This window comes from Gekko japonicus, unplaced genomic scaffold (genome assembly GCF_001447785.1).
Source record: "Gekko japonicus isolate JY-2015 unplaced genomic scaffold, Gekko_japonicus_V1.1 scaffold753, whole genome shotgun sequence".
In the NCBI taxonomy this organism is placed as follows: domain Eukaryota; kingdom Metazoa; phylum Chordata; class Lepidosauria; order Squamata; family Gekkonidae; genus Gekko; species Gekko japonicus.
Genome location: NW_015172027.1, coordinates 31,665 through 46,818, shown reverse-complemented (window position 1 = coordinate 46,818; position 15,154 = coordinate 31,665). Strand labels below are relative to the sequence as shown.

Below are 15,154 nucleotides of genomic sequence, written 5' to 3'. Positions count from 1 at the left end.
CCTCTCCATTGTAGCTGGAGATTCCAAAAACACAGACGTTTTTCTTTGGCAGCAAAAGAAAAAATGAGGATAGGGAGCACTACTGTGCAGAAGCACACGGTCCCTGAGCAGAAACAAGCTTCTGACTGGGGGGGGCACAGCGCCCCCTGGAGGCTTTTAGCTGTAAAGTGCTGTCCAATGGCATGCCTGCTCATGCGCAGTCCCCCATGTGGGACTGCACAGAAGATTGATGATGGACTCCACATTCTCATTTAAAAACAATTGATGCTCATGGACATCACTGCACCCTCTGGCAGCAAATCCTGCAATCTATTAATCATTGGATAAAGCGGTACATCACTTTGTGCATCCGGAGTCTACTGCCCCACCAGCTTCACTGGGCTTGTTTCTAGTGAGGTGCGAAAAGTTCTCACCAAGTTACATCTTTCTTCCCTCTTTGCCACATCAGCCATGAGCAGCGGGGTCTGTTAATTGCAGTCATTCCATAAGGTCAATACTTGCTGCCCACCTCCTCACAACTCCTCCACAACAGGTGTGCTTTCCAGCCCAACAGTTATGAAAGCGAGTGGATTTAAAAAAAAAAAATCTCTGAAGCTGCTCTGTGGTTAAGTCTTCTGAGGAAGGCCTTGACCGATTTCCCACAAGCCACTGCTCCACCCTCGCTCTTCCTTCCCCCCTCCCCCATTGTACGTGTCCATTTCCCACTACTTGCTGCGCAGCCGCATTTTGACACGCATCTTCACCCGATTTCCCCCGCGTCTTTTCAATCCTCAAAAAAACAGGATCAAAAAGACGTGGGGGAAATTGGGTGAAGCTGCGGGTCAAAATGTGGCCGCGCAGCAAGTAGTGGGGAATTGACACATACAACGGGGGGGCGAGCGAGGGCAGAGCAGCAGCTTGTGGGAAATCGGTCCTTCTGAATCCTTACCTTCACCCAGAGAAAAACAAAAAACCCTGCAGGGAATAGGTTTCAAAAATAGGGGAAGTAGCTCCCTCACACTAGGTACACCAAAACAATTGTGTGACCTCCTCACCCCACCCCAACTAAAGTCGGCCCACTAGCCAGCTGTTGTGGCCCACAAGCAGTTTGATCTGAAGGCCTGGCCCAAGCTAGCTTGATCTCAGAAGCAGGGTCACCGACCTCCAGGTGGGACCTGGAGATCTTCTGCTGTTACATTTGATTTCCAGACTACAGAGCTCAGCTCCCCTGGAAAAAATGGCGGCTTTGGGGGGGGTGGACTCTATGGCATCGGAGCCTGCTGAGGTCCCCTCCCCTCCCCAGGCTCCACCCTCAAAATCTCCAGGTATTTCTCCACCCGGAGCTGGCAACCTTGCTCAGAAGCCAAGCAGGATTGGCTCTGGTTGGTGCTTGGATGAGACCGCCGAGGAAGTCCAGGGTTGCCACCCAGAGGCGGGCAGTGGCAAACCACCTCTGCTCATCTCTTGCTTTGAGAACCCCGCTAAGGGGTTGCTGTAAGTGAGCTGCCATCTGTCAGCTCACTTACAAGATCTGCAGCAACCGAGTGGGGATCCTTGGAATGGACACATGAATGCTGCTGGATCAGACCAGTGGTCCACCTACTTCCGGATCCTGTTTCACAGAGTAGCCAATTTGTTACCCTCACAGCCGGTTTTGGTCACATGTGGTACCGTCCCGATATACTGGCTTTTTGTACAGCAGGCTCTGTTTCCATGACAGTGTAGCATCTCTTCCCTTTTACAGAGGCTTTGCCCAAAATAACCCCCGCAAGCCACTTCCGTGATTATTTGACATGCGATACCCACAATTAAGAACCGCGCATAGTGTTAGGATGCGACACTTAAAATTAGATGCAATTGTTTGGGTGGTGATTTCTGCCCCTGAGAAATGATCATTACTATTAAAAGCAGGACCCCCAAGCCTGACAGGGGCCTATTCCAGAGGCCTAAATGCACAAGAAGAAAACCAAAAGCAACAAAGCCCAAAGTCGGTTCGGTTTTATTTTTTATTATTATTATTATTTTCATTGGTTCCACAAGGGGTTCTCAAGAGGCAGTGAGTGAATCTAAAAGTCCTACTTCTGTCAATACACCTAACTTCCAAACAGAGGGCACTCCCCCCACCACCACCGCTTTCCAGAACATTCCTACAAACGCCCCTCCTAGCTACATTACACAAACACATACACAGTGTTATTGGGTAAGAGGAAGCGGCGTTCCTCAAGCCTGTATTTATTTATTTTTTAATCTAGCTGCTCTTTCATGACCACAGAACATCCGTGGAAGTTATTTGTTGAGGTGGCAGTGAGGAAGCAATTCTGAGTTTGGGATGTGGGGGGAGGGAGTGTAGGCCCGACTCTGAACTCCCTTGTCCCAAAACAGCAGCACCATAGAGATGTATGTGGCAGACTGAACAGCCATACAGGCTAGTTTTTAAAGATGCTTTAGGATTAGAACTAAGTTACTGAGGGAAAGGAAACAGTCTTGTTTTTGCTTTTTTAATTATTGACTGAGAGGTCTGTGGTATACTTGTGCAATCTTCCTATAGGTGTAATGGTTTAGTCAAGCAAGAAAGTTCACCACGGCCCCCCAATGAGGGTTCCTCCTAAATCCCCCTTATCCAGAACAATGGAATCTCCCAGACCTGTAGCAAGGTAATAGTGGCCTGTACCCCAAACCAGCAGCCCGCCATTGATCGCTATTTGTAATTAAAAATAGAGGGCTACCTCTGTCAAGGGAATGTATCCTGCTCTTTGGACCTTCCAATGCCCTTTTGATGCATTTTGGCCACCATCTTGGGTGCAGACTTCACGAGGCAACATCGCTTAAGATGGCTGCCCACGGAATCGCTCAGGAAGGCGACCCAAAAGCAGTTCTCGGTACCTGATTTAATAACCCGTCGCAAGAAAATCTAGTGGTAACAAAGAGAAAGCAGTGTTTCATTTTTAGCATCCGTAACAAGGCTACAATGTTGAAAGAATCTGGTCCAAAGCACTGATCACTGACTGAAGAGAGAGAACTTCTAGTTTTCCTTCTCAGGGTTAAAAGATTCGCCTCAGGGCTGGACACAAGATCACCACCAGTCTACTGAGAGTTGGAAATCCTTTCTAAGAGTACAAAGTGGCAGGAAAAGAGGAAACATGAGAGTGGTGGAACTACAAGGAAACTAAGATCCAATTTAGGTTTTTTGTGTGTGTTGTTTCTTAAGAGGAAAATGGCAAAATTTAAGGCCAAACAAGATAGCACGGCTGGGGAAGGACGGTGGTATTCTTGCCTCACGAAGCTAAGAAAAACAGGGACGCTTGCACAAAGGAACTGTGGGGAAGGGATTCCTCTTCAGGGATTGCATTTTCGTGAGGGTTCAAATAGGCACTAGATCTCCAGCTTCTTGTTGATGAGAAGAGAGCAGGAACTGAGAGTCCCTCCAAGTTTGGCCACCTCAGTGCAAGCTGCTGGGATGAGGGTGTAGTCTGGAAGTTTCTGGAAAGTCTATAAAGGAAGTAGACAGAATATTGTTAACCCTCTTTCCAGATTTTTTAAAAAAACCAAACCCAACCCCCATTTCTGCACCTACAGAGCCCAAGCCGTGCCCAGAGCCCATAAAGAGACAGGAAGGCTCTCCATGTTTGTTTCTCTGGCAGGGCAAAACACACGTATCTGGAGTGGGATTCTTCAGCCCATCATTTGATGCAGGTACAAGCCTTCCTCCGCTGGCCCTCATAATTCAAGCAAAGGAGGTAGTCTGGTTCGGTTAAAAAAAAAAGTTCCCAGAAGACAGCAGGACAGGTGGTCTTCCACTTCCTTCCCTGCTCTAGATAAGGAGAAATCAAGGGAGCTGAGTGTTCTCACAAGGGGCCTGGCCATACTTCACGGCAACTGAATAGGACCATCTGATAGTATCTGAAGCAGAGCGTGGCGACTCATGAAAGCCACGTATTTTGTTGGTCTTTTAGGTGCTACTGGACTCTTGCTCTTTTCCACTGCATCTGAATCGTGCCTGTAAAACAGCTCACATGAGGACTAAAACACCCCTTCAGCCCTCACAAATCAAAACCCTGTTCCATGCTGAGGGGACTAGACATTACTTAGAAAAGAAGAGATTGGATTTATACCTTGCCCTTCACTACCCAAAGGAGTCTCAGAGCGGCTTACAATCTCCTTTCTCTTCCCCTCCCCACAACAGACACCCTGTGAGGTGGGCGGGGCTGAGAGAGCTCTTTCAAGGACTGCCCTTGAGAGAACAGCTCTGAGAGAACTTGTGACTGACCCAAGGTCACACCAGCAGCTGCATGTGGAGGCATGGGGAATCAAACCCGGTTCTCCCAGATTAGAATCCATGCCCCTAACCACTACACCAAACTGGCTCTCCTCCTCACATACACAAGCACACACAAACGTGTCCATACAGCAGTGCTCCACACCACGGGATACAGCACTGATGTTTTTGACAACTGGTGCGTTGCAGGTGTGTACAGTGAAGCCAATAAACTTTACACCCTGTTGTTTATAGGGGGCTCCCATAGGGAGTAATACACGACCCTCCCAGGCACTGTAACTATTTATACACAGCAGGGATAGAGGACAGCATTTGAATTGACCCACAGTTATCTCCAGTCCTGCCCCAAACAGAATCCACACAAGACCTTAGGCAGACTCTCCTGCCCACACAGCCGTGTCACCAAGCTCCACCCCCTTTCTTACTTGCACGCTGTTAGGATACTCCTGGCCTTAGGCGGACTCTCCCACCCACACGGCCATGTCACCAAGCTCCGCCCCTTTTCTCCAGAGAATCCCTCCCTCTTACTTGCACGCTGTTAGGATACTCCTCCGCACTCCGATGCAAAAGGATGCTGCTCTTCTGGCCAAGCCGAGCGTAGATGCAGTTGGCGGCCGGGTCATCAGGCACAGTCAGCGTTTCGTAGTGGTGATCGGTTAGCTGCTCCATAGTCTACAGAGAGGAGAGGGGGGAAATGGAGGCCATCTGAATGCCAGCATGGAGTCCTGGGGTGAGCTCCCTCTGAGCTGTGGAGCCGTGTGAGCAAAAATTGTACTTTGTGATCTACGAGCATTGAAGTTGTGAGCGAGCGATTTGGCTATTGCATAAATTAGTTTGCTCTGGAGCCATCCTTCCTGAATTAAGTCAAGAATGTGTGAGCTGGAGGCTAAAAAACTGTGAGCTAGCTCACACTAACAGCAGAGGGAACACTGGCAGTGACCCCTTCCCTCCAACACACGTAAACTGGATCATTACCTTCAGTTTTAATTTGTTCTCTTTGCTATTTTTTTCTACTCTCTCTAGCTCCAGCATCTCAAGTGATCTACCATATGGTCTGAAGGCAACTTAAAAAATTGCTTTGCTGGATCACACTGTGATCTATTTCGGGGGGGGGATCGTTTTCACAAAACGCTAAATGAACCTGAGGAATTCGCCAACGTGGTACAGTGAAAGCCGTTAACGCAGAAGCCTTTCGAACAGGATTAGATAAATTCAGAAGAATCCATCTACGATAATTACTTACAGAACCTCCATATTTAGGGGTAGTGTATCTACATACCTGATCCTTGGAAAAGGCCATCACCTTCACGTCTGGCGTGTGAATGCCCACACGCTTCCAGTTGGCCACTGCTGGAAACAGGACGCTGGACTGGAATGACCTGGGGTCTATTCCAGCAAGGCAACTCTTATGTCCATTTCATCTGCCAAAAATGGCTTGCCAGATGTTCCAGGGAAACTCACAAGTAGGTGAGGTGCTTGCTCAACACTTGGGTTTGATTGTTTGCAATGATCTTCCAGCAGCCGCCAACTGGCAAACAATGGCACCCCAGGAGGGAGGGGAGAGGTACCTAATGACTTTATGGCTCCTTTCAGAAGCACCCACACACACACAAAGACACAAGTCCCTACCTTCATGGCTTTCTTGGCTACGTCACTGCTGCCAATCACAACTGTGTCAGAGCCAGCCATACTGCAGAAGCTACGGAGGTGCAACGTGCCTGAGACAGGAATGGTAGATACAGCAAAATCCTGTGCAGAGAGAAAGAGAGAGAAGGACTATCACTGCAACTTCTGCTGTCCAGTTCTGCATCCAGTACAGGGCTTTGCCAAGATCTGCATACAGTATAACAAAGTTTGAGTCCAGTGGTACCTTTAAGACCAATAAAGTTTAAATTTGGGTATAAGCTTTCATGTGCATGCACACTTCTTCAGATACATTGAAACAGATTTCCTCAAACCTTACACATAAGTAGAGAGAAAGTAGGGGGTTAGTTACCAGGAAGGGCTAATTAGAGTCATGACGCATAAGTAACTGAGCTAAGATTGGATTAAAGCAGTTGGTAAGACCTGTGGATAGCAGCAAATTAGCATACAGATAATAAAAGAGTTAACAGATACCAGAACTAAATTTGAGTCTAGTGGCACCTTTAAGACCAACAAAGTTTAATTCTGGGTATAAGCAGAACTGAGTGACTTAGCATGTGCAGTGAGATAAGAACCTGATATCTCTGTTAAGCCCCGGGGGTTCAATTTTCCTGAGTGCTGTAATAACTTGTAATTCAGCCGTCTCCCATTTCAGTCTGTTTCTGAAACTCCTTTGCAATAAAACAGCTACTTTGAGGCCCAAGTTGAAAATTGGTTACTTATGCATTTTGACTCTAATTAGGCCATCCTGGCAACTAATCCCCCCACCTACATGTAATGGTTGAGGAAGTCTTGTTGCAATGTGGCTGAAGAAGCGTGCATGCACACAAAAGCTTATACCCAGAATAAAACGTTTGTTTTAAAGGTGCCACTGGACTCAAACTTTGCTCTGTTGCTTCAAACCAACATGGCTACCCACCGGAATGAATCTGCATAGAGTATAGTGAGCAAAAAAGGGTCAGACAGAGACCCTTTATTGTTGTTTATTTATATACACCCTGCTTTTTTTCCTGATTGGAGACCCAAAGCAGCTTCTCACATTGTTCCTCCCCTCCACTCAATCCTCACAACAACCACCTTATGAGGACAGGTTAGCCAAAGACTGGGTGACAGGCCCAAGGTCACCCAGCAGGCTTCCATGGCAGAGCAGTGGATTCGAATCCAGTTGTCCCAGGTCCTAGCCTGCCACTCTAGCCACTATCCCCCACCAGCCCTCATTTATTTTACACGTTTTATAGTCTGGCCTTTCTCACAGAGATTCAAAGCGGATGACACAGTGTTAAGCCAATGCAGTCAACAGGATGGTCCATCCAATAAGCAACGTAACGGAATTAGGACTGGGAAAATCTAAACCAGAGCTGTAACAAAGCGTAAGTCATTAACAGGACATGTTTCAGAAATGCAGAAACAGAAGCAGGGGTCGTTTCGTAGAAAAACAGGAGTGCAAGGAAGCCCTGGAAGGCCCTCCCTGGCCCCAGGCAGGCAGGGGTGGGGAGAGGCAGGGAGGAAGCAACTTACCCTCCCTCTTCTCCTGCCTCCTCCTGGCTGAATGAGGGCCAGAAGCGGGGTGGCCGGAAGCAGGGGGCGGGGCTTCGACATGTGCCCCGCCCCCCGTACCTACCCAGGGGAACTGCGATCCCCCGCGATCCCCCCCGAATCGACCTCTGAACAGAAGCATAATACGTACAGCAGCAAGAGTACATACCACACACAGTAGTATAGTACACAGTTCAACTAAATCATATGTTTAGAACCTGGGCGTTCTTCCATCATGGAACTCAAAGCCGCATGCCTTCGTTTCCGACCAGGCACTGGCCATATGCAGATCTGTTTTGCTCCAGGATCCCCAACCTTTCTGAGCCTGCAAGCACCTTTGGAATTCTGACATAGTGTGGTGGGCATAGCCACAAAATGGCTGCCACAAAACTAGGGTTGCCAGGTCTTACGCGTCTGGCAGCGGAGGGGATCCTGACTTGATCCTGGGTCTTAGGGCGTGCGCCACAATGACATCACCCAGAAGTGACGTCATCACACTGGGCACATTGTACAAGGACGCTCTAGCATTTGACAAAAAACTCTATGGTCACCATAGTTGTTGTTGTTCAGTCGTTCTTCTTGCAGTCCAAGGGACTCTCAAGAGTCTTCTCCAGCACCATAGTTCAAAAGAATCTATTCTTCGGCGCTCGGCCTTCCTTATAGTCCAACTAGACTTATAGCCAAATGCAAGAGCGTCCCCCACATGACTTGCCCTGCATGATGACATCACGCCAGGCACGTCAGGCACAGCAGGGCCCTTGGGGCACAGCACTCCCCCCTGCCAGCCAGCTGGCCGGTGGCGGATTGGGACCCCCGAAATTGGGGGAACCCTCGCCCCCAGCGGCGGGGGGTTGGCAACCCTACACAAAACGGCTGCTGCAGGAGGCAGAGCCAGCCACAAAGTGGCTGCTGCAGTTTACCTCCAGTGACACAGTGAAGATCCTTGTGGTGCGGTGGCAGCAGCTGCCACCACAGCAGCATTTTAAAAAAATCTGCACTTCCAATCAAATCTCCGACAGAGAGCCCATTTGGCCCCACTCCCTTTCTGAAAACACCCAGGGGGTGCCAAGAAAGGTGTCAGTAGGCTCCATGTTAAGGGGGGGGGGAGGGTCCCCTGGCTTAGCTTCTGCAACATGGCCGCCTCACATGCCTTCCATCCACACTCTGGAACAGCTACGGGGAAGGGGAGGTTATAAGAAGGAAGACCCGATCTAAGGCGCCAGGAGGTAGAACACCGGGGAACGCCAAACGCCGAAAGAAAGAGCCGCACAACAGCAACAGAGAGAGGCCTGCTGCCTGGGTGCCGGTAGATTTAATGTGGCCCTAGTTAGGTATTTAAAAAGTTGTCTGTAAACCGCCCAGAGACCCTTTGGGGCTGGAGCGGTATATAAACTAAAAGTAATAAATAAATAATAAATACATCTTCTGCTGCAAAGTGCAAAGGCGGGGGGGGGAGGCATTCAGTTGTCCTTATTCTCAGGTACGACAAGGGAGCCCCCCAGAGGACTAACAAACCTGGCCAGGGCTGCAGCGTGAGGGGGGAACGTGCCCTGGGATCTTCTGCCCCCAGACAGATGTGCAGGGCTTTCCTGAGCAGATGAGTCACGGAAAGAGTTTCCCGGGGGCAGAAACCCTGAAACCCATTGTGTTCAGTCTATTTTTAGGTTTTCAGAAAAACAGGCCTGCGGAGCTTAATGGGGGAATCAAAGAAGATTGTGACGTGCAATACGGCTGCTTCGGGAGACAACCGAAATGCGCAGGGGCGGGAGGGAAGTTCCCTTCCAAGATCGCGGCTCACCCTGAAAGCATCGGCAACCATCTCTGCTCCTCTGTGATTGGTCCACTTGGAAATTCCCACGAAGAACTCTCGGCCTGTGAAGATCAAAGCCATCGATGTAGACGCAAAGGGGAAAGCCGGGCCCTCCCACCTCGCATAGAGCAACACTGGTCTCTCTCTTGCTAGCGGAGACCTGATTTAGAGCTGTAGATAGGGTGGCCAGGAGGCCAGGAGAAAGAAATTCCCCGTCCCTTTAATAGAGGTTTAGTAAAGGTAAAGGTTCCCTTGCTCAAAAGCCAGTCGAATCCAACTCTAGGGTTGCGGTGCTCATCTCCGTTTCAAAGCCGAAGAGCCAGCGCTGTCCGAAAACGTTTCCGTGGTCATGTGGCCGGCATGACTAAACACCAAGGCGCACGGAACGCTGTTACCTTCCCACCGAAGGGGTACCTATTTATCTACTTGCAATTTCTTGCTTTCGAACTGCTAGGTTGGCAGGAGCTGGAACTAGAGATGGGAGCTCACTCCATCATGCGGCACCCGGGTCTCGAACTGCTGAACTACTGACCTTCCACAGCCTGCAGTTCAGCGTCTTAACCACTTGAGCCACCGCAGCTCAGGGAGGTTATTCACCAGGTGATGTTACTGACCTCCATAACATGAAAACCTTCTGCTGCCTATTTCCATACAGATAGTTTCAGAGGGTCAGCGGTGTTGGTCCAATAAGACCTCAAACACCAATAAGATTCTCAAGGTAGAAGCTTTCAAGGGGTATCTGATGAAAGGAGCTTTGACTGTCGAAAGCTTCTACCCTGGGAAGCTTGTTGGGTCTCTAAGGTGCTACTGGCCTCGAATCCAGCCTTTCCCCCCATTCAGCCTCTGTTAAAGGCACGGGACATTTGCCTCCAGGCCTGTTGGCAACCACAGCCCTAGAAGAGAAAAGGCTCAATCTGAAACTGGGGTCAGCCATCAAGTATGTTTTAAGGCACCAAGGCTCAGCCCTGGAAAATGCAGCACAGTCACGGAAACTGCCTCTCTGAGCATAGACAGAGTTAAGAGCGTAGGAGAAGCCATGTTGGATCAGACCAATGGCCCAACCAAGTCCAACACTCTGTGTCACACAGCGGCCAAAACCCAGGTGCCATCAGGAGGTCCACCAGCAGGGCCAGAACATCAGGGGAAAAAAGCCTCCCAGTATTGCCCCCCAAGCACCAAGATTACAGAGCATCCTTGCCCCCAGACAGAGTGTTCCATCTATACCTTGTGGTTAATGGCCACTGATGGGCCTCTGCTCCATCCCCGCACCTCTGAATAACCTTATGCACACATGTAAGGATTACAGGGGAAGGGGGCTTTAGACCAGAGGTAGCCTTGAGCCTCCCTTTGTATTTCTTTTTAAACAGAAATCAACCACCCCAGGGACAAACTCTTCAAATCTACTCGAGTTCTCCTTGAAAGGTGTAATTATCATCGATCATTCCTACAGCACTTTGGACATTAAAAATAACTGATAACGCTGGCTCACCCTCACATGTGCTCAATAAAGCCTCTTCAAGGTACTCAAGTATCCCCATTTGACTAGGGCTGCAAAGCGTAGTTGATTAAGCAGTTAATCGATTACGTGATTATTACTGAGCATTATTATTATTTATTACCCAGCGCCATCAAAATGCAATGCACTCTAGAGAGCTGGAGATAACAGGCCCCTGTTCTGAGGAGCTTACAATCTGAAGGAGACCAAAGAGAGGGAGGGAGGGAGGGAGGGAATTTTATCCTCAAATTAACCCTGTGAGGTAGGTTTGGCTGACAGAAGAGACCAGGTCAAGGTCACCCTGCAAACTTTTATGGGATCCTTCCTAACCATTATCCTACGCTAGCCAAGTCTACCATATGCTGTTTCAGTAGGGAAGGGGGATCTACAAGTCGTCTTGCTAGCGGGAAGCTGTCCCTAATTAATTAGGACATTTTTTTTTCTGAAAAGGGCATATTGTTTTTAAAGAGTTATAAAAACCTGACAGGGAAGACAGAACTTCAGAAGATGTATTCTCCCTTTTCTCACGCACGGGAATGAATGCTTCTTCTCAGGCGGTACCCTGCTGTATAGTTGCCAATGGTATGTTGGGAAGTCCATAGGAATTTGAGGGGAGAGTGGAAGGTGGGGAGAGAAGGGACCTCAGGAGGGTCTAACCATTAGACTAACCCCATAGGGCTCACCCTACGTTATCTGCAAGGGAACTGATCTCTCTATAGTTTGGAGATCAGTTGTAACCAGGGCTATTTTTGGGCAGGAACGCACAGGAACGGAGTTCCAGCTGGCTCCTGAGTTGGCCATGCCCAGCAGGAACTCATTAGCATAATAGGCCACACCTAACAGCAGACACTCATTCGGATTGGCTACATTAGGGGTGTGTGGCCTAACATGCAAAGAAGTCTACAAAAAAAGCCCAGGGTTTTGACAACAAAGTAAACAGAATAAGAAGCAAAAGGTGGGTGTGGTTGGATGACCACACTTCTGGTAACATGTGGGCTGTGGCCTAATATGTTAATGAGCTGTGCTGTCAGGGGTGTGGCCTAATATGCTAATGGATTTCTGCTGTTGGGTGTGGCTTATTATGCTAATGAGTTCCTGCTGGGCTTTTTCTACAAAAAAAAAAAAGCCCTGGTTGTAACCAGGGTTCCCTCTATTGTGAGTTAGGGTGAGCCTCCAGCTCACACATTTTTATCTCCTTGCTCAGGAAGGATGGCTCCGTAGCAGATGCAGTAGCCAAATCACCTGCTCACAACTTTAAAGCCAGTAGCTCACAAAGTAGAATTTTTGCTCACAAGACTCCACAGCTTAGAGGGAGCACTGGTTATACCTGTGGGAGATCTCCAGCCCCCCCTGGAGGCCAGCAGTCCTAACGTGCTGCAATACATGTACACATCTCTAAAGACAAAATGTGTTTCCAACATGACTAGGTTTTTCTCATAGGCAAACATGACTTAAATTAACAAGCCAAGCTCAAAAATCTACTAGGGTTTCTTGAATCAAAGGGATAGCACTCCTTTACATATTAGGTGACACACACCCTAATGTAGCCAATCCTCCAAGAGCTTACAGAGCTGTTCCTACAGGGGCTACTGTAAGCTCTTGCAGGATTGGCTACATTAGGGGTGTGTCGCCTAATATGCACAGGAGCTCCTGCTACAAAAAGAACCCTGCGAGATATATGGTTGCCAAGTACCCACCGGCAACTGGTGGGGCGGGGGGGGGGGCTTACCTGAAGCAAACAGAGGCCTAGTCCAGAGTTGTGGCGACATCACTTCCAGTATGCACCAGAAATGATGTTATCACGTTGCCGGTGATGCAAGGACACTGGTATTTGAGAAAAAACCTCTATAGTAGAAGTCATTTTTACCACAGAGTTTTTGCCCAAATACCAGAGCTTCTCCACAGTACCAGCAACACAGGCCGAGGCCTCCTTTTGCTGCTGGCAAGCCTCCTGCCGGCCAGGTGATTGACGATGGAGGGAAGGAGCCCCTGAGCAGGGGATGCCCCACCCTTGGAAGGGCTCAGCAAGCCTAGGAAGCTAGGATGAGACATACCAACTTGTCTAAGGTCAATTTAAAAGCATGGCTGAACTTGCTTAGAACTTTCTCACACATATTTAGCCCTCCGTCTAGTGAAGCACCAACACTTAGGGTTGCCAACTCCAGCCTGGGAAATTCCTTCAGATTTGGGCATGGTGTCTGTGGAGGGAAGAAGCTGAGGAGGGATTTCACTTTGAACTGACAATATACCGTACAGTCTGCCCTCAGAAATGGACATTTTTCTCCATGGGAAACTGACCCCTGTAGCCCGGAGTTCAACGGAAAGGCTGCGAGAACTCCAGGCCCCACCTGGAGGTTGGTAGTCCTACCCATGGTTGAGATGTCGTTCACCTGTGAAAAGTACATCACTCCCATCCAGGGTGGCTCCTTCATCTGTAACCTCGACGACACGCAATTTTAGTTCCTCCAAGACCTTCTTGATGCTGCTGATCTGGGGGAATATAAGGGGGGAAGAGAGAGAGAGAGATGGGTTTTTGCCATTGTCCTGTCACTTTTACATGTATCTTCTTTAATACATAGAATCATGGAATCACAGAGTTGGAAGGGGCCCTACAGGCCATCTGGGCCAACACCCTGGTCAATGCAGGATCAGCCTAGACTAGCATCCCTGACAAGTGTTTGTTCAGCCGTTGCTTAAAGACTGCCAGTGAGGGGGAGCTCAGCCCCTCCGGAGGTACCTGATTCCACTACTGCACAACTCTTACTGTAACAAAGTTTTTCCTCATATCCAGCCAGTACTTTCCTGCCCTTAATTTAAACCCATTCTTGCAAGTCTTATCCTGTGTTGCCAACAGGAACAGCTCCCTGCCCTCCTCTAAGTGACAGCCCTTCAGATATTTCAAGAGAACCCATCATGTCCCCCCCTCAACCTCGTCTGCTCCAGACTGAACATTCCCAAGTTCCTCAGCCTTCCTCACAGGCCTTGGTCTCCAGGCCCCCGATCATCCTTGTCGCTCTCCTCTGCACTTGCTCCATTCCATCCATCTCTTCTTAATATTTTAAATAGGTTCTTGCCCAAGTACTAGTCCTATCACTACTACAAAGGCTTCAGAGGCCTAGACACAGGGACAGTACAAAAAATGGCCGCCACATAAAAGGCTATATAAACCATTCGCTATGTGGGAGTTGTTTCGGTGAAGCTTTTCATGTTGGGCAGCTGGCATGGGTTTATTCACGCCATACTTTTACCAGATGGAGAAAAAAAACCCACCACACCCAAAGAATAAATCATCACACACACACAATGGCATACAATATGGACACAACCACCAATAGGAGTGAACAGCAGCGGCCTCCACTTTGTGGCCGTTTCAAACAAACGGGATGCAAGATTGATAGGGTTGCCAGGTCCTCTTCACTCACTGGCGGGGACTGGGAGGGAGCTCTCTGGGAGTGTGGGGGGTGGGATGATGTCACCACATGCAATGTCCCCTGCGTAGTGATGTCACGTGGAAATGTCACGAGGATGTTGCACCGGGAGGTGGCTGTTGGGGATCCCCTACTCCCACATGGGGGCGGGCAACCCTAAAGATCGAGGTACCCAAATAATTCAAATTAACATCCAGTGGCAATGGCCTCATGTCTTGCTACTATCAAAAAGCCTCTAAGGATTTCTAGATGTCACCTATCTCTTCTTATATATAATCGTGTTTTGGGGAGGCACTTTGCTTAACATTCCATGTGCTCCCAAAACAGCTGGCTCCCTGGCCTGTCACTCCAAGGGTGTGCCAAGCCACTGGCTGTGTTGCCTGAGTCCCACCCACAGAAGCAGCAGCCAGCGTCTCACACTCAGGGTGCGTTCAGATGGGGGATTTACAACGGTATAGGTGCCGGTTCCAACCGGTGTACTTACCGGCGTTCACACGGCGAACATCTGCCTCCCGTCCCTAACCTTTGTAGTAAAGCCCTTTAAACTGTTGTACTCTGCCATTAGGTCCCCAAGTGGTGGTATCCTGAGTACAACGGTTATAAACGCTGTGCCCCGCCGTCTGATCGCTCTCCAACATTGCACAGCTACTTCCGTTCGGAAGCCTGAGGCTTCCAATTTTCTCCCGCCATTTTTTTTAAAGGACGGCGATATGCGCTTGGGCGAAGCTTCGCCCTGCCGTTTGTTTAAAAAAGAAAAGAAAAGGGCCTTACTGTAGCGTTTCGGAGGCGTCCGGGACCTCAGGGAGGCTACTGTGCTCTTTAAACTTTAAAGGTAAGTCCTTACCTTTAAAGTTTAAATGTAAGACAGGGTTTTTTGCGCATGCGCGAAGATCGCCATTCTATGGATGGCTGCCTATGCGCATGCGCAAACTAAGTTTAAAAAAAACAAACCGACGACAAGTGTGGACGGGCGTATTGCGATGGGC

General features: G+C 49.0%; 1 protein-coding gene across 2 annotated transcripts in view; it reads right to left on the bottom strand.

Moving 5' to 3' along the window:
- Nucleotides 1–1,973: 1,973 nt before the first annotated feature.
- DDAH2 (dimethylarginine dimethylaminohydrolase 2) overlaps nt 1,974–15,154 on the bottom strand; it is a 30,409-nt gene continuing 17,228 nt past the window's right edge. For both annotated transcript variants that reach the window (XM_015420576.1, XM_015420577.1), the window contains exons 3-7: nt 13,131–13,230; nt 9,234–9,307; nt 5,885–6,004; nt 4,784–4,927; nt 1,974–3,468 (exon numbers count right to left, since the gene is read on the bottom strand). In XM_015420576.1, coding sequence (XP_015276062.1) covers nt 3,352–3,468; nt 4,784–4,927; nt 5,885–6,004; nt 9,234–9,307; nt 13,131–13,230 — 555 coding nt within the window. In that variant the 3' untranslated portion in view covers nt 1,974–3,351. The remainder of the gene's footprint in view (nt 3,469–4,783; nt 4,928–5,884; nt 6,005–9,233; nt 9,308–13,130; nt 13,231–15,154) is intronic.